This window comes from Rhinatrema bivittatum, chromosome 7 (assembly GCF_901001135.1).
Source record: "Rhinatrema bivittatum chromosome 7, aRhiBiv1.1, whole genome shotgun sequence".
NCBI classification, from domain to species: Eukaryota; Metazoa; Chordata; class Amphibia; order Gymnophiona; family Rhinatrematidae; genus Rhinatrema; species Rhinatrema bivittatum.
In genome coordinates, this window is record NC_042621.1 from 133,211,862 (window position 1) to 133,229,722 (window position 17,861).

Sequence of the window (17,861 nt, forward strand, 5' to 3'; positions counted from 1 at the left end):
GGAGGGAAATAGAGCTGAAGGTGGAAGGAGGGACAGAAGAGTAAGAAAAAAAGATTGGGATATATAGAGTGAGAGAAGGGGAAACTGGAGTGATGAAAGCCACAAGATACAGTTGACACAAAGGAGAGAGAGAGATAAGAGATCTATGGGAAAGTTGCCACGTATTGAGCATGGATGGGACCCCGGTTTCCTTTTAAGTGGTAGGAGTGTTAGCTCGTTAATAAATTGGAGGCACCAGATAACATAAATTTATAAATCCATATGGTACAGAGTAGAAAACTGATCAACCAAAGTTACTGCCATCAGATTGTAAAATTGTCTGTTTCATTTTTGGGACTTTTTGTCTAAAAGTGATTTACGCTGATGTTTCCTATGTGAAATAATTTATGTGCAGCGGGTGTTTGACTGTCTCTGTCTCTGCCTGAAGTAGAAGCTAACAGGTTGTGTCTCTTCTATTCCGCATGCTTATCAGTGGATCAGAAAGGTGGGAATGCTTGCGCCATTTTACCTTCCTCTATTAATACCAGAGTATTTAATATTAGTCAGACATTTGGTAGCATGTATAACCATAAGAAGCCTTTGTCAGCTGCAAAAGCCTGCATTCCTGAAATCTTGCCCTCCAAATTCAAACCCAAGCTAGCTTCAGCAGGTTGCCCCCCACAGGACAGGAAGAGCATGCTGTTATCCTGGCAAAAAGCACAAAGCTGTGAAAACCTGCAGAATTGTGTCGCCTCACTCCGAGACGGAAACGCTTCTGTGCCAGAAGTGGGGGAGATCGCTGAAAACGTGTTCGTGAAATCCAAGCCAGGTCATGCCGGGAGGTCTGGCAGCAGCATGAGCCTGCAAGAGTATGGCCGGGCCTCTAGATCCACCATGAGTTCCAGCCCTAGGAGAAACGGGCCCGGGTTCAACCTGCTTTATAAAAACATGCACCACATCGATTGGGAGGGACTGCAGGGTCCCACGGCCTCTGGCAGTGTCCGAGACCTTGCCTGCATGTTTGAAAAGAAGCAGAAGGCCAACAGTGCCGAAGAGGCCATGCCAGAAGTTGTAGAGGGTGTCCCAAAGCACATAGTTTCATCCTGCGTGAGCATCTTTGAGCACCTGATCCAGCGATCCAGATCGCTTCCGTCTCTGAATGTTTGCGACGGACAGAGCCAGCCTGCCAAATCCGCACTGCATCGAGATGGTCTCAGCTTGGCCTTGTCCGCAGAATCCCTGTCAGAAGTGCAAACAAAAGTCAAGGAAGATATAACCCTGGACACTGCTCTGTGCCCTGCCTCTCCCACCAGTAGCACCATGGAGGATGTGACCTGGGAGCTGAGTGATAGTTTGCCTGCAGACCGGCTCTCCACCTGCACTGACGAGACGGAGTGCATTTCCATTGTGTCTAATGACAGCAGTAGCAGCAATCCTACCCCATGCTACAAACCCAGCACCTCCAAGGGGTCCTGCCCAGCCTCCTACCCCAGCTTTACAGCAATCAGACAGCACGAGCAGCAAGAGAGCAAGGCTCTAAACTCTAAGACTGATCTGCAGGCAAACAAGACATGTCTTGCCAGAAACATGTACCTGATGAGCCCTCTCCCTTTTCAGTTGAAGAAATCCTCCTTAAACCTTTCCAGGAAGAAATCCCAGGCAGAACCAGCAGGAGACCAGAAGCAGGATGCTGGGATCCAGAGAGATGAGACGCAGCCAAAAGGCAACTCTGTGCCCCCCAGCCCTCCGCCCGAGCTGTGTTGCAATAACCAGCCCCTGCTTCCCCAGCGCCTGTCTTCATTCCGTGCCATGGAAAGGCTGAATCACCTTGCATCCCGGGATCCCGAGAGCCCCCATTCGTCTCAGAATGGAAGCATTCCTTTCTATTCTTTACCTCCGAGCGGGGACGCATACAACAGCCATGACAGTGAGCTCGGAGCAGCCCCCAGAGGTGGATGTTTGATGTGATCTCCCTTCACCTTTGTGGCGTGGTACCATCATCTTCCTCTCTGTCCCCCGTGCTTTCCTGATGCCTGGCTCTTGATATCGCAGTGCTGTGTTCAAATCTGTCTAGTCCCTGGTTAAGATGGAGCTCAGTTGGATTAGCAGCTCCTGTGCATGTTGAGCAATTATTACTTGCTCCTCTCTTAAGACGACAGACTTTCTTCACAGGAAGCTTAGCATATGACCCAAAATGTGAGGTTTTAATTCCCTTGCCTTACTTACATGCAGTTCTGTACACACCCCCTGTATGGCGGGACAGAAATTTGCACTCCGATTTGAAGAGCCAGTCTGGTTTCTTACACTTTGGTAACGTGCATGCAAAGTTACATCCTGGCGGCAAGTCCTTTAAAAAAAAAAAAAAAAGAATTTGAGCTCTCTATTACAAAAAAATGTTCACGTTAAGGCCAGCAGCTTTCAGACACGTGATGATATTATTTATTATTAGAGGGCATCAAATTTTTAGTAAGGACTGTGTTGAATGTGGTTTTTACTGCGGTTTGTAATGCATGAACGTTATTGGCCATGGTCATGCTGGCCCAACCTCCTCCCCCGCCCCCTTCCCCTCCCCTCCCCAGAGCATCCCCCTCCACTGAGCAGTACATCCCCAGAACATTCCTTCTCTCCCCCTCCCCTCCCCAGAGCATCCCCCTCCACTGAGCAGTACATCCCCAGAACATTCCTTCTCTCCCCCTCCCCTCCCCTCCCCAGAGCATCCCCCTCCACTGAGCAGAACATCCCCCAGAACATTCCTTCTCTCCCCCTCCCCAGAGCATCCCCCTCCACTGAGCAGAACATCCGCAGAACATTCCTTCTCTCCCCGTCCCCTCCCCTCCCCAGAGCATCCCCAGAACATCCCTTCTCTCCCCCTCCCCTCCCCAGAGCATCCCCCTCCACTGAGCAGAACATCCCCAGAACATTCCTTCTCTCCCCCTCCCCTCCCCAGAGCATCCCCCTCCACTGAGCAGTACATCCCCAGAACATTCCTTCTCTCCCCCTCCCCCCCCCTCCCCAGAGCATCCCCCTCCACTGAGCAGAACATCCCCCAGAACATTCCTTCTCTCCCCCTCCCCAGAGCATCCCCCTCCACTGAGCAGAACATCCGCAGAACATTCCTTCTCTCCCCGTCCCCTCCCCTCCCCAGAGCATCCCCAGAACATTCCTTCTCTCCCCCTCCCCTCCCCAGAGCATCCCCCTCCACTGAGCAGAACATCCCCAGAACATTCCTTCTCTCCCCCTCCCCTCCCCTCCCCAGAGCATCCCCCTCCACTGAGCAGAACATCCGCAGAACATTCCTTCTCTCCATTTGTGGGATATCTTGAGGATTGCACCATTTTGCAAAATTGTGCTAGCTGTCCTCAGGCATTCCTTTGTCCCAGCCTGAGGTCAGCGACCCTCATTTTGCAAGATGGCACTGGCCAGGTAGGAGTGAGTGATGATCACTCCTGTGCCCTCGAGACACCCGCACAAATGGGGGTAAGCTGGAAGCCTATCTCCCAAGGAGTTTGGATTTTATAAAAGGGAGCAGGGCTTTAAAACAAGTTAATTTTTTTTGTTTTGTTTTTGGTTTTTTTTACATTTATGGGCTGGACAGCTGTGGCAGGGAAGTTGGGCACGTGACCCACATACCACCAGAAATATTTTTACAAAGCAGGGTGCAGGGGCTTTTGCAAGGCCTTATGATCCCTTTAAATCGGCAGCCCCAGTAGCATCACCAAGCACTTTAACCTGGAGATATTTCTGGTGGAAAGTTAGCTATACATCTTGAAGTGTAGCTAATTTTCCATGAGTTATTGCCGCTTGTGAAGATTTTTTGCGAGTTGTAATTCTCGTTACCGTGCCACTGAGTTGCTTTGCCTTAGCATGGCTGTGTTGGACCAGATTTATGGGCCAGCAAAATAATTTGTGGACGTTTGCAGTAATCATAAATGCCATGTGCTGTTTGCATTTACCTCGTGATAATGCTGTTTATCACACTCAGACGCATTATTGCACTTTAGTAATTAGGTCCAATAAAGTGTTATTAACTGTGCATCTGGGTGTTGCCCAATATTAATTTATAAAAAGACCGTCAAAATGCAGGATTTATCAAGGCTATGGGTTTGTGAGTTGCTAACGCTGCAAGTTGCCGTTGACCAAGCTACATGACTGTGTATCAGTGGTGGTATCTGCCCGTTAATGTAACTGTTTTATTGTGTGCACATGAGACTGCAGCTTGTGGTTGAGGAGGTCTGTACTTGAGGCTGTGGGCCTGCGGTTAAGGAGGTGAGGTTTTAGACTTGTGCTTGAGAAAGGCGAGTGCGTGGGCCTGTGATGAGTAGAAAGAGACATGGCACTTTGAAATGTTCTAGTCTTACATTATTTGTCCACAGATAAGCTCTCTGCTTCTACAAAATCCCTGTGTGCAGCATTTATACCGCATGCAGGGATCTCTATAGGGGTTCTGTGGCATCTGCGAAAGGGCATAATCAGGTAAGGTTTTGAATACCGAGTCTGCTGTGTTTATTCTTTTCTTTTTCTAGACCTTTCCTTCCACATCTGTTAATAAAGTTCTAGACTAAAGAAAGTTTGATGTTTGATTGGTTTGAATCTATCATAAGTAAATGAAACACCCAAGATTGTCCATGAAAAAGCTGCCACTCGTGGCACGCTGTTTCCCTAATCATGGAGCTGCTGCCCCTTTACTTACTGTGCTGTTGTGTTGTTTTCTGGCAGATTCTGAATCACTTGGGCGTTTCACACCCCATGAGTTCACGGATGTCCCTGAAGAGCTTCTCCGCAGGTACCTCAGTGACAAAGAGGTGAGTGTGTTTTGCTGGAACGTGCTGGGCGGCTTCAGCGTCAGCTTGCTGTTTCCCCCTCCTCTCATCTTCACAGGAGTGGGCCAGTTAGTATCTGCACTGGGCATTCTGCCCCATTTCCACACCGCTCTGAACTGTCTAGCCTAGGGGCTTCAACAATGCCTGAAATAGGCTGTGATCTCCCCACACCTGATAGCATCTCATTGTTGCCCTTTGCAGCCCTACACACTCACTCTCACTCACACACACACACTCACCTCCTTGGCATCAGTACCAGCCTATGCACAACACAAATCACCTTCTCAGTACACTGTATCCCTTATGGCGCACGCATCGCTTCCTTGGCTCATTCCTACCCACCATACCACCTCTTCTGCCCACGTCACCTGCCCAGTCCTCTTCTACCCACAACCCATTCCCAGTCGACCACCTCCTAGGCCTATGCTTTTCCTTCCCTCCCTCCCAGACCACACCCCCTAGCATTACCCCCTGTTCACTTCCCCCCCCCCCCCCCCCACTCCTATTCCCAGCTCATACCTATCCAGTGCCACCTCCTTCTCAGTCCATCCCCCTACTCAAACCTCCTACCGACACCCCTGACTGGAACTTTCAGCCATTTCTTTTCCCACACCACCCACTGGGATTCCCATGCCCCCTTCCGTACTTCTTTCTCTGAATATACTCTCATCTCGTTCCCCTCACAGATCCCCACAGGGTGGTCTTAAAACATGTACTGTAAATTAAAAAAAAAAAAAAAGATGCTACAAGTATAATGCTCTTTCTGTTTTGTATTTGTTACCTTAAAAAAATGTAAAGGCTTTTTTTCTCTGCCTGTTTCCTAGCAGAATGTAAAGTGGCTTGTAACTTATATTAAAGATGGAGAGAGAGATTGTGGTTAGTGTCCGCAGTCTTAAACTCCATCCATAATTTATGGACTTCCCGGCGGTGCACTATCTTGGAATCCCCAACATTGCCTATAACTCTTGAGATTTATTGAATCTGGATCCTACACTCCTGAATTTCTCAGTAGGTGGGGTTTATTAGATTGCAGCTCTGCTTAAAACCTACAGCGTTCCCAGCGAGCATGTTTTATCAGATTGTAGTGCTGCAATCTGCCCATAACTTGTGTGGGCAGGGCTGATCAAATTGCAGTTCTAAATTATACCCATAATCCATGAATTTTTCAGCAGGTGGAAGTTTCTTATAGCACAGTCACAGTTTACAGGAAGAAGCAGCTAAGTAGTGGAGTAAAACTGAGGTCTCCAACAGAATTGGGGATTTTTTTTTTTTTGTCACTAATTCCTTGATTTCCTGCATCGTTCTTGCAATTTGATAATCCCCATCCAGAGTAAATATCTGAATTATGGGAGAAATTTGAGAACAGTCGTGATTTTGTTTTCTGTCCATCGATGGGTTATATGGATGTGAAAAACTCACCACAAAGGGCATGGTGGAATTATGAGCCTTATTCACGTCATTTGGTATTCTATGTGATGCAGGGGGATTTTTTTTTTGGTAATTCATCTCATAAAAAAGTGAGTCATACAAATGACAAGAAACATAACTGTGTGAAGTAATGTACCAAAAACATGTTTAGCTCGCAGTGGGGCAAAGTGTGAAGGCTGCTTCTGCCAGAGTAAAAACCCAAACATAACATATATCTCCCCGACAGATGTTTTGGCTGTACACCTGCTTCTGGGGATTTCTCAGTAAGTTACTGCATTTTCCATAAAGACCAGTCCTAGCCCTCCTTGTGCCGAATTTGAAACAAAAGAGATGGGAAATGTTGATGTCGGGGAGGGTATGTGTTTGGTTTTTGCTTAGGCAGATGAAGGCTTCACGGTTTGTCCCCATTGTGAAATAATTATATATATTTTTTAATATATTCTCTCACAGTTACGGTGGACAATGGGGTGTTTTCATTGGGACTTTTATTAGCCCCTCTCTCCAAAGCAGGGGTGATGAATCAACATTTATTATTCTCCAGATGTTGCTTTATTCACATACCTGCAAGAAGTAAAAATAATTTTTTTTACTTAAACTTTTTTTGACAGATGGTTGTATTTTTAAACATAAATCCGACTAAGGCATGATTATAGCTATGCGGATGGTATACGATGCTGTGTTGAATATTAAATTTAAATTTGTGTGACCCTCTTTTCCATGAGACGGATTGCTTCTTTCATGTGGTGTCTTGCATTCTGGATTTACGTTTCCGGTTTAGGTTTTATAGTAACTGGCATCAGTGATCATTTTCTTTATAATAATAAAAAAAAAAAAAAGGTAACAGATTGGGGCCAGCAGTGGCCTTCGCCTTCTGCTCTAGCTGCAGTGGGGAAAAGGCAGCAGGTTCGACTGCCGTTTAGAGGAACATGCATCCCGAGTCGAACCTCTGCTTCTGAAACATCCTTTAGCGCAACGTTCCAAATGATCCCCGGCATCACTGAGGGGTAAAATGTGTTGGCAGTTCTTCTGTCCCGCTGCAAGTCATTTATGGCCCCTGTTTTGTGCAATTTTACGGCAGAAACTTTTAGAGGATCAGAGACGACTTAAGCGTGAGCAGGAAGAGGCGGATATTGCAGCTAGACGGCACATGGGGGCCATCCCGACGCACCACCAGTTTATCACTAACGAACGGTTTGGAGACCTCCTTAATGTTGATGATGCAACCAAGAGGAGCTGGGGCTCAGAGGTCTGTGTGAGTTGCCTGACCCACAGCCTTACTTGCTTGCTAGTGTCAACCCACATAAGCTCTGCAAAGAATCTTTCATCCTTGCTTCCCGGAGAATGGCTTTTAGTTAATGTAGCTGGTATAAGACTTGTATGTTGACGCATGTGGGCTGAGAACGCATTTGTCATGCATGCATTCATTACCTACTGACTCTGCTAATGATCAGAAAGCAGCATTAAACATCTCTTGCATCATCGTCTCACTGCCGTGTTGTCTTGCTTCGTGTGGAATCATGTTCTGTATTTTTCTGGTTGTTCTATAATGGTGGGTATTGTGTTTATTGTATTTATTTACTTCATTTAATATCCACCCTTTCCCATAGCATACTGTTGCAGTTCAGGAGTTCTGTGGAATTGGAAAGAGAACCACACTGTTAGGTACATGCAGGGGCGGTTCTATAATATGAGGCAGGGTGAGGCGGCTGTGGCAGGAAGGATACAGGGGGCAATCTTACCGCCTGAAGCAGCCGCCTCACCCTTCATGCAGGCAAACTGGCGGCGGGACTGGCGGTGTGGAGCAGCGACATGCTGTGTGGGGGGGGAGGGGATTCCATTCCCCGCCAGCAAAAGAAAGGTCCCAGAGGCCCTCGGCGGCACGGAATTGTAACGTGCTGGCAGGGTTTCTATTCCCTGCCAGCAAAAGATAGATCCTGGCGTCCCACAGCAGTGTGGCTTTGTGATGGGCTGGCAGGGTCTCCCTGCCAGCAAAAGAAAGGTCCTGCGGCAGTGCCGGTGCAGAGTGTAGCATGGTGGAGAGAGCAGGCAGCGCGGTGGCTGCAGCACAGAGTGCAGCATGGTGGAGAGAGAGTGGGGCATGGCAGTGGCTGCAGTCCAGATTCCTGTGGGGTGTGTGTGGATATGAGAGGATGGGGGGGGGGGGGGGTGTGTGTGAGGGGAAGTGGTGGTGTGTGCGTGTGTGTGGGGGGGGGGGTGATTGTGTGTGTGTGTATGAGAGGGTGGTGGGGGTGATGTGTGTGAGAGGGTTTTTTTTTGTGTGTGTGTGAAAGCACCTGAATATATGTGTGTGTGTGAGAGAGGTTAAAGTTTGTGCACCCTCCTCCAATCTATGACAATCTCAGGAGGACTGGAAAACGTTCCTAGGTATGGAGCGTGGGAGATTTTTTTTTTTTTTTATCCCTGTTAGTTTTAATTATTGGATGTGATATATCTGCAGTTTTGAAATATTTTATTAGGATTTGGTAATATTGTAACATTTTTATATGTGTTTTTAATTGGCTGAATTTATCAGCAGTAGAAATCCCTTGTGTGTCAGGGAAGACTATAGTGATAGGGGTATACTACCGTCCACCTGGTCAAGATGGTGAGACTGACATTGAAATGCTAAGAGAAATTTGGGAAGGTAACCAAATTGGTAGTGCGGTAATAATGGGAGACTTTAATTACCCCAATATTGACTGAGTAAATGTATCATCGGTACATGCTAGAGATATAAAGTTCCTGGATGGAATAAATGACATTTTTATGGAGCAATTTGTTCAGGAACCGACAAGAGAGAGAGCAATTTTAGATCTAATTCTCAGTGGAGCAAAGGATTTGGTGTGAGAGGTAACGGTGGTGGGGCCGCTTGGCAATAATGATCATAATATGATCAAATTTGAATTAATGACTGGAAGGGGGACAGTAAGCAAATCCACGGCTCTCGTGCTAAACTTTCAAAAAGGAAATTTTGATAAAATGAGAAAAATTGTTAGGAAAAAACTGAAAGGAGCAGCTACAAAGGTAAAAAGTGTGCAAGAGGCGTCGCGGTCATAAAAAAAAAAAATACCAGTCTAGAAGCACAGTCCAGATGTATTCCACACATTAAGAAAGTTGGAAAGAAGGCAAAACGATTACCAGCATGGTTAAAAGGGGAGGTGAAAGAAGCTATTTTAGCCAAAAAATCTTCATTCAAAAATTGGAAGAAGCGTCCAACAGAAGAAAATAGGATAATGCATAAACATTGGTAAGTTAAATGTAAGACATTGATAAGACAGGCTAAGAGAGAATTTGAAAAGAAGTTGGCCGCAGAGGCAAAAACTCACAGTAAAAACGTTTTTAAATATATTCGAAGCAGAAAGCCTGTGAGGGAATCAGTTGGACCGTTAGATGATCAAGGTGTTAAAGGGGCACTTAGAGAAGATAAGGCCATCGTGGAAAGATTAAATGATTTCTTTGCTTCGGTGTTTACTGAAGAGGATGTTGGAGAGGTACCCGTACTGGAGAAGTTTTTCATGGGTAATGATTTAGATGGACTGAAACAAATCACGGTGAACCTAGAAGATTTGGTAGGCCTGATTGACAAACTGAAGAGTAGTAAATCACCTGGACCAGATGGTATACACCCCAGAGTTCTGAAGGAACTGAAAAATGAAATTTCAGACCTATTAGTAAAAATTTGTAACCTATCATTAAAATCATTCATTGTACCTGAAGACTGGAGGATAGCTAATGTAACCCCAATATTTAAAAAGGGCTCCAGGGGCGATCCGGGAAACTACAGAGCGATTAGCCTGACTTCAGTACCAGGAAAAATAGTGGAAAGTGTTCTAAACATCAAAATCACAGAACATATAGAAAGACATGGTTTAATGGAACAAAGTCAGCATGGCTTTACCCAAGGCAAGTCTTGCCTCACAAATCTGCTTCACTTTTTTGAAGGAGTTAATAAACATGTGGATAAAGGTGAACCGGTAGATGTAGTATACTTGGATTTTCAGAAGGTGTTTGACAAAGTTCCTCATGAGAGGCTTCTAGGAAAAGTATAAAGTCATGGGATAGGTGGCGATGGCCTTTCGTGGATTGCAAACTGCCTAAAAGACAGGAAACAGAGAGTAGGATTAAATGAACAATTTTCTCAGTGGAAGGGAGTGGGCAGTGGAATGCCTCAGGGATCTTTATTGGGACCCTTACTTTTCAATGTATTTATAAATGATCTGGAAAGAAATACAAGTGAGATAATCAAATTTGCAGATGATACAAAATTGTTCAGAGCAATTAAATCACAAGCAGATTGTGATAAATTGCAGGAAGACCTTGTGAGACTGGAAAATTGGGCATCAAAATGGCAGATGAAATTTAATGTGGATAAGTGCAAGGTGATGCATATAGGGAAAAATAACCCATGCTATAGTTATACAATGTTAGGTTCCATATTAAGTGCTACAACCAAGAAAGAGGTCTAGGCGTCATAGTGGAAACACATTGAAATTGTTGGTTCAGTGTGTTGTGGCAGTCAAAAAAGCAAACAGAATGTTGGGAATTATTAGAAAGGGAATGGTGAATAAAACGGAAAATGTCACAATGCCTCTGTATCGTTCCATGGTGAGACCGCACCTTGAATACTGTGTACAATTCTGGTCGCCGCATCTCAAAAAAGATATAATTGCAATGGAGAAGGTACAGAGAAGGGCTACCAAAATGATAAGGGGAATGGAACAGCTCCCCTATGAGGAAAGACTAAAGAGGTTAGGACTTTTCAGCTTGGAGAAGAGACGGCTGAGGGGGGGATATGATAGAGGTGTTTAAAATCATGAGAGGTCTAGAACGGGTAGATGTGAATTGGTTATTTACTCTTTCGGATAGTAGAAAGACTAGGGGGCACTCCATGAAGTTAGCACGTGGCACATTTAAAACTAATCGGAGAAAGTTCTTTTTCACTCAACGCACAATAAAGCTCTGGAATTTGTTGCCAGAGGATGTGGTTAGTGCAGTTAGTATAGCTGTGTTTAAAAAAGGATTGGATAGGTTCTTGGAGGAGAAGTCCATTACCTGCTATTAAGTTGACTTAGAGAATAGCCACTGCTATTACTAGCAATAGTAACATGGAATAGACTTAGTTTTTGGGTACTTGCCAGGCTCTATGGCCTGGATTGGCCACTGTTGGAAACAGGATGCTGGGCTTGATGGACCCTTGGTCTGACCCAGCATGGCATGTTCTTATGTTCTTATATTTTTTTTATTGTCGTTGCTTTGCTTTCAGAGTTCGGCTTCTTGTGATTTCCATTTCAGTTTTTGTCTGCACATTTCACTTTATATTTTATGATCTCTTTATTCTGTATTTGGTGAGAGTCTATCTGTGTTCTGCTAGCATGTAGTTTCTGTGTAAGGATTTACAACAACTTGGCTTTAATCTGTTTTCCTGATGTAATATTTGCAGTATGGCTTTTTCATAGATTGAGTGCTGGCAGTTATGATATGGAAGGCTTATTATGTTGGAATTGTAGTTCAGGTTATTCCTGGCTTTCTGTAGGCCAAGTCCACACCCAGTGCACTTTACCATAGGCCTAACACCATATGGGATCCAATAAACTGCCTTGATTACTATGAAAAAGGTAGTTTATTAAGTCTATTAAACTATTATTGTTGAAAGTGTGTGGTTTTTTTTTTGTGTTGTTTTTTTTGCAGTGTATGCCTGACCCCCTTCACTCCTTTCTTCCTCCACACATCAGGTCATGTCTGGAGAGGTACCTGATACTCATGTCTCGCTGATAACTGTGAAGATGCTGGTTTAGAGACAGTACTGTGATCAGGGTCCTCTTTTTCCCTATAGAACAAACAGAGGATGAGAGATTTACTCCCTCAGTTTGGGGATACTACCCACCCCACTGCTGGATTCCCCAAGGTGTCAAAGCAATACAGAAGCTTTCTAGATTCATCAGTCTTCAGTCTCTCTGGTCTGGGAGATGTTACTCTTCCAATTTTTTCTGAACTATGATATTTCGATGTCATTCTTTATTCTAATTTGTCAATGAATGCGCAGATAAGAGTAATAGCTAGAACTGCCTTTTTATAAATTAAAACTGATCTTTTGGGTAAAAACATTTTTCCCCCCATAGGTGAACTCTGAATAATTGCGCAGGCCTTTGTTTTTTTCACCATGTAGATTATTGGTCTTCCATCTTTGAGTTCTTCAGCTAGTTCAGAACCCTGCCGCCTGACGGATAACGGGAATTTTGCATTTTCAGCATATTATTCCTAGTCTACAAATCTTACATTGGTTACCTGTCTCTTGGTGGGTCTGGTTGAAGATTAGATGAAATATGTGAGCATCCTTTTACATGCAAGGGCCAGCCTGTTTGAACTCCTTGCTGGGTTTTATCAAGTCTGAAACTTGCCTCCTTAAATTCTGAAAGTTGGTAAAAGCGTACCTGTTTCAACAAGCTTTTGAGGTATAACAGTTAACTCCTTTCATTTAAGCAGAGCAGAGTAGTATTTATATTTGATAATGCAGAATTATTTGTGGTCTTGTTTTTATGGCTTGACTTTATACATCTATGTCATGTATTTAATAATATTATTAATTTATTTTATTATTTTTTAACGTGTGTTTGTTTTTAAGTCTGTTTTTACCTGTTTTTACTCATTCGTTGACATTTTTTTAAAATTATTTAATGTATTCATGAATGGTTTTTGTAAAACACTTAACAAGGTTGATAGGCGGTCTAGAAATTTTTTAAATAAATAAGTAAGATTATTTCCTGGACTTTTAAAGCTCTGCAGCATGAGGTTCATGCACATCTGCAATCTGCACTTTCCTCCTATAGCCCAGCTTGTTTCTGAGATCTGTGGGAATGGTTAACCTGACTATTCCTTCTTTTAAGATATTACGATTGAGATTAGAGCTAGAACCTTTGCTGCCTCTGCTCCAGTGCTTTGTAATTTACTTCCTCCTGACTTTGCATTCTCAAGGGTGGTGTTTAACTTTTCAAGAAAAGGCAAAAGCCTTTTTTGTGTTTGTTTTTTTTAATATGGATAGGCTTTCCCTGGTGCTGTTGATTGAGGATTTACTGAGACAGTAATTCTGGTTTGTTTTTTTATTCCTTCAAGGCTGGGTTATTTATTTCTGAATTTTGTTGTTTGTTTTATCAATTGCGTTTTATTTTACTATTGTATTTTGTTATGTTGCACTCTGCCGAGACCTAGTTGCTGGATTGACAGATTATAAATGCTTTCTAAATAATCAGGAAAACCAGAACGCCATTACAAGGAGTTGTGTGGCCCTCTATACTCACTATATGTCTTTTAAGCACTGGGGATGGAAGGCAGTCTTTACCCCTTCCCAAGGGTCCAAACTCATTCAGAGGGTTGAGAGATGGGACTTTCTTCATCCCCAATGTCTAATCTATTGACCAGAATATGCTCTCCAAACTCTGGACCCTACGCCATTGTGACTACTGTAGAGGGGATTGCCATAGAAAATGGTTTAGTCCGTTTACTGCTCTGGCCATCACAATGGGGTAGATTTTAAAAAGCATTTACTCGAGCAAAACTGGTTTTTGCTCGAGTAAATACACTTTACTCAAGTAAGTGGGCTTTTCAAAATTGCTACAATATATGCCATTGAATTGTCCATAGGATTTACTCAAGTAAGTGCACTTTACTCGAGTAAATAGCTTTTGAAAATTGCTACGATAGTATGTCACATTTACATGCGTAACTCCTTTGAAAATGACCCCCAATATGTCATCCGTTGGGAGATGCATAGCCCTAGTGAAGGGACCACAGGCCCTTTTAAATGCATCACGTGCAGTACTGTTTTTCTTCCAGCTGCTCCCCTCTCTCCAAAAACATATAGAGGGTAATTTTAAAAAGCCTTTACATGCATAAAACTGGGTTTTACAAATGTAAATGCACTTTATCTGTGTAACTGGGCTTTTTAAAATTGCTACAGTATATGCCATTGAATTGTCCATAGGTTATACGTGTTTAAGTGGCTTTTAAAAATTGCTATGCTCGTAAATTATATTTACAAGTGTAACTCCTTTTAAAATTACCTCCATAAGGAGCAATTTTCAAGCTATCTTGGGTTAAACATCACACGTTGTTGAAGTATACGGACAAAGTGACAAAAGTGCTGAATGAGCAATCTGATCAGGTGCAGCTTAATCCATGAACAGATTGACATCAGCTCTCTTCAGCATTTGCCTCACCCTCAAGCAGGGCTTTGAAAGCATTTCCACCAAATCCGCACCACTCACTTGTCACAGAAGCCTATATATTAGAGGGCCATGAACACCAGGCAGAAAGCCTAGAGCTGTTCATCTCTTCAGCGGGGGCGGGGAGCCACGTAACTTTGCCCCATGCAGCATGAGGATCCTCCATAATATTTCATTGCCGAAGGATTGTTCTCTGCACTTTCTTACTGTCTTTGGCTGACAGGTCTCACCAGTAATCAAGCTATGCTAGCTTATACATACTCTACTTCATCTGTTGTACTGTTGTCGTGTGTGTGTGTGTGTTACTATATGGTTTCTCAGTACAGGTGGGGTTTGTTTGTTTGGGGGGTTTTTTTTTTGGAAAATGTCATATTTGTATTTTTGAATTTGAGTAATATAGGAAAGGACCTTTCTTATACATCGTCCCTTCCTTCAGAGGTGATTGAGGGCAGATAAAAGGAGAAGGATGGAAAATTTAGAGAGGTGCAAGGAAGGGAAGACTGCTTTCTCTTTGCATTCACCTCATGTCTTTGGGTCCTGTCACCTGCTGTATACTAGATGGCTTTACTTTAGGCCCCACACCAGATGCTATCCACTCTCTCTGTCCTCCTAACCCAGCACCGGCTTTGCCGCCTTCTACTCCAGGTCTGACTCTTGATTCCTCCTTCCATCCCTTAATGCCCTAATGAGTTAGTAAGGATCCATGCAGGTTGTACAGCCAGAACTAGCATTTGAGATGGAGACAGGTGGCATTGATACCAGCAGAATGTTGTGCTGGGTCTGAAAATCTGCAAAATGCATTATCCTTTTTTCTGTCCTCTCCTCTTTCTCCTTCTGTTTTTCTCTCCCTCTCTTCCTCCCCTCTTCTGTCTCCTCTTCTACTTGCTCTAGCAGCCAAAATGCCTCCAATCACCAGGTTGCTTTTACAGCATTTGCAATTAGTGCTTAATATGTGGTCAAGTAGATTATAAATATTCAGCCATAGCATGTGGTTGCTAATTAGTGCATGGGTTAGTGAAATAGGGTGATAATTTCATGATCTCATGCAAACTCTCAAAAGCAAGCTCGGACAAACTGGCTACATTTGCATCCACAGAGAGAGACATACATGAACTTGTGAACAGTGATAAATCTCGGATGCATGTGTGCTTCTGTATGTGGGTCTTTGTGCATGTTTGCATCTGTATATCTGTGTGGTGGGGGTATCAGAGCTTGTCTATGTATGCGTGCGTGAAGGATGAGAGCGAATGTGTGTACGTGTATATGCAGCAGAGTGTTAGAGAGCTGTGTTACAGGGTGTTATGTATAGATGTTTGGGATATGTTTGTACAGAGAACGTTGTGAGGGTGTAGGGGGTGTTTGTATGTGGGAGAGTGTGGCCGTGTATACCAGAATTGTGTGCGTGTTTTCATGTGTATGTTTCTTTGTGGTTGGGGTATCTGTACATATGTGTCTGCATGTTTGTGTATGTGTGTAGGAAGAATGTTATTCTGGGGGCGAGGGTGTGTACAAGTGTGTGCAGGATGTTCTGTGGGGGTTTGGGATGTGTTTGTAAAGAGTGTGAGGGTATATGGGGTGGGAGTCTGTGTGTGTGGGAGGGTGTAGCTGTGTGTGACGGGTATAGGGGAGCTGTGTGCATATATTTGTGGGCTGTTTGGGTGTAGTATGAATGCTTGTATGGGTTGTATAGTAGATCTGTGTGTAGGGGGCAGGGATGTAGGTGGGTTGTCTGTGGGTATGTGTATTGGTGATGTATAGGTGGTGTGTGTGTGTGTTGTGAAACACATTGCCAGCTGCTTCAGTTTATTTTTCTCCATCTGTCTTTGTCAGCCTTTCATGGTGTGGGCCAAGTTGCTGGAGAAGGAGGAAGTTTTTGGAATAAAGTAGTTGTCAGAAGAGCGGTGGTCCCACTTCACAAGAGCGGGAGCAGATAGGAGGCTGGAAACTACAGGCCTGTTAGCCTCACCTCGGTGGTGGGAAAGGTATTGGAGTCACTGCTGAAGGAAAGAATTGTGAACTATCTACAAGCAGCAGAATTGATGGACCAGAGGCAGCATGGTTTCACCAAGGGAAGGTCCTGTCAGACAAATCTGATCGACTTTTTTGATTGGGTGACTAAGGAATTGGATCGAGGAAGAGCACTCAATGTCATCTACTTGGATTTTAGCAAAGCTTTTGATACGGTCCCACACAGGAGGCTGGTGAATAAAATGAGAAGCTTAGGAGTGAGTGCAAGCTGGTGGCCTGGATTGCAAACTAGTTGACGGACAGAAGACAATGTGTGATGGTAAATGGAACTTACTCTGAAGAGAGAGCGGTGTTGAGTGGAGTGCCGCAAGGATCGGCGTTGGGACCGGTCCTGTTCAATATCTTTGTGAGCGACATTGTGGACGGGATTGAAGGTAAGGTTTGTCTTTTTGTGGATGACACCAAGATCTGCAACAGAGTGGACACGCCGGAAGGAGTGGAGAGAATGAGACGGGATTTAAGGAAGCTGCAAGAGTGATCAAAGATATGGCAGCTGAAATTCAATGCCAAGAAGTGCAGAGTCATGCATATGTGGTGTGGAAATCCAAAAGAACTGTATTCGATGGGGGGTGAAGGGCTGGTGTGCACGGAGCAGGAGAGAGACCTTGGGGTGATAGTGTCTAACGATCTGAAGTCAGCAAAACAATGTGACACGGCGATAGCTAAAGCCAGAAGAATGCTGGGCTGCATAGAGAGAGAAATATCAAAAAGGGAAGTGATTATCCCCTTGTACAGGTCCTTGGTGAGGTCTCACCCTGGAGTACTGTACTCAGTTCTGGAGACCATATCTCCGAAGGGATAGAGACAGGATGGAGGTGGTCCAGAGAAGGGCGACCAAAAAGGTGGAGGGTCTTCATCGAATGACTTATGAGGAGAGATTGAAGAATCTAAATATCTACACCCTGGAGGAAAGGAGGAGCAGAGGTGATATGATACAGACATTCAGATACTTGAAAGGTTTTAATGATCTAAAGACAATGACAAACCTTTTCCATTGGAAAGAATTCAGCAGAACCAGGGGTCACGATTTGAAATGCCAGGGAGGAAGACTCAGAACCAATGTCAAGAAGCATTTCTCACGGAGAGGGTAGTGGATGCCTGGAACGCCCTTCCGGAGGAAGTGGTGAAGACCAAAACTGTGAAGGACCTTAAAGGGGCATGGGATAAATACTGTGGATCCATAAAGTCTAGAGGATGTGAATGAAGAGAAGAGGCAAGGGGATAGTTTGTGGGAATGACAGCTACTACCTGGAGATTAATACCCTTATTCAATAAACATCCTTACTGTCATTGTGACTCCAGCATTGCTCTATGCTTCAGAGGCAAGAAGAAATGTGGTAAAAAGGATTTGCATTCACAAAAAACTGGGGAGTAGCTTGTTTGTTGC

General features: G+C 44.2%; 1 protein-coding gene across 13 annotated transcripts in view; it reads left to right on the top strand.

Moving 5' to 3' along the window:
• SORBS1 (sorbin and SH3 domain containing 1) overlaps nt 1-17,861 on the top strand; it is a 376,150-nt gene that overhangs the window by 291,802 nt on the left and 66,487 nt on the right. For 11 of the 13 annotated variants that reach the window (XR_003857785.1, XR_003857786.1, XR_003857788.1 and 8 more), the window contains 2 exons: nt 4,696-4,781; nt 7,306-7,479. Coding sequence is in view for 3 of the 13 variants with exons in the window: in XM_029609160.1 (XP_029465020.1) it covers nt 4,696-4,781; nt 7,306-7,479 (260 nt within the window). In the remaining 10 variants the exon portion in view is untranslated. The remainder of the gene's footprint in view (nt 1-4,695; nt 4,782-7,305; nt 7,480-17,861) is intronic. The other 2 variants (XR_003857782.1, XR_003857787.1) reach the window with 2 other exon arrangements.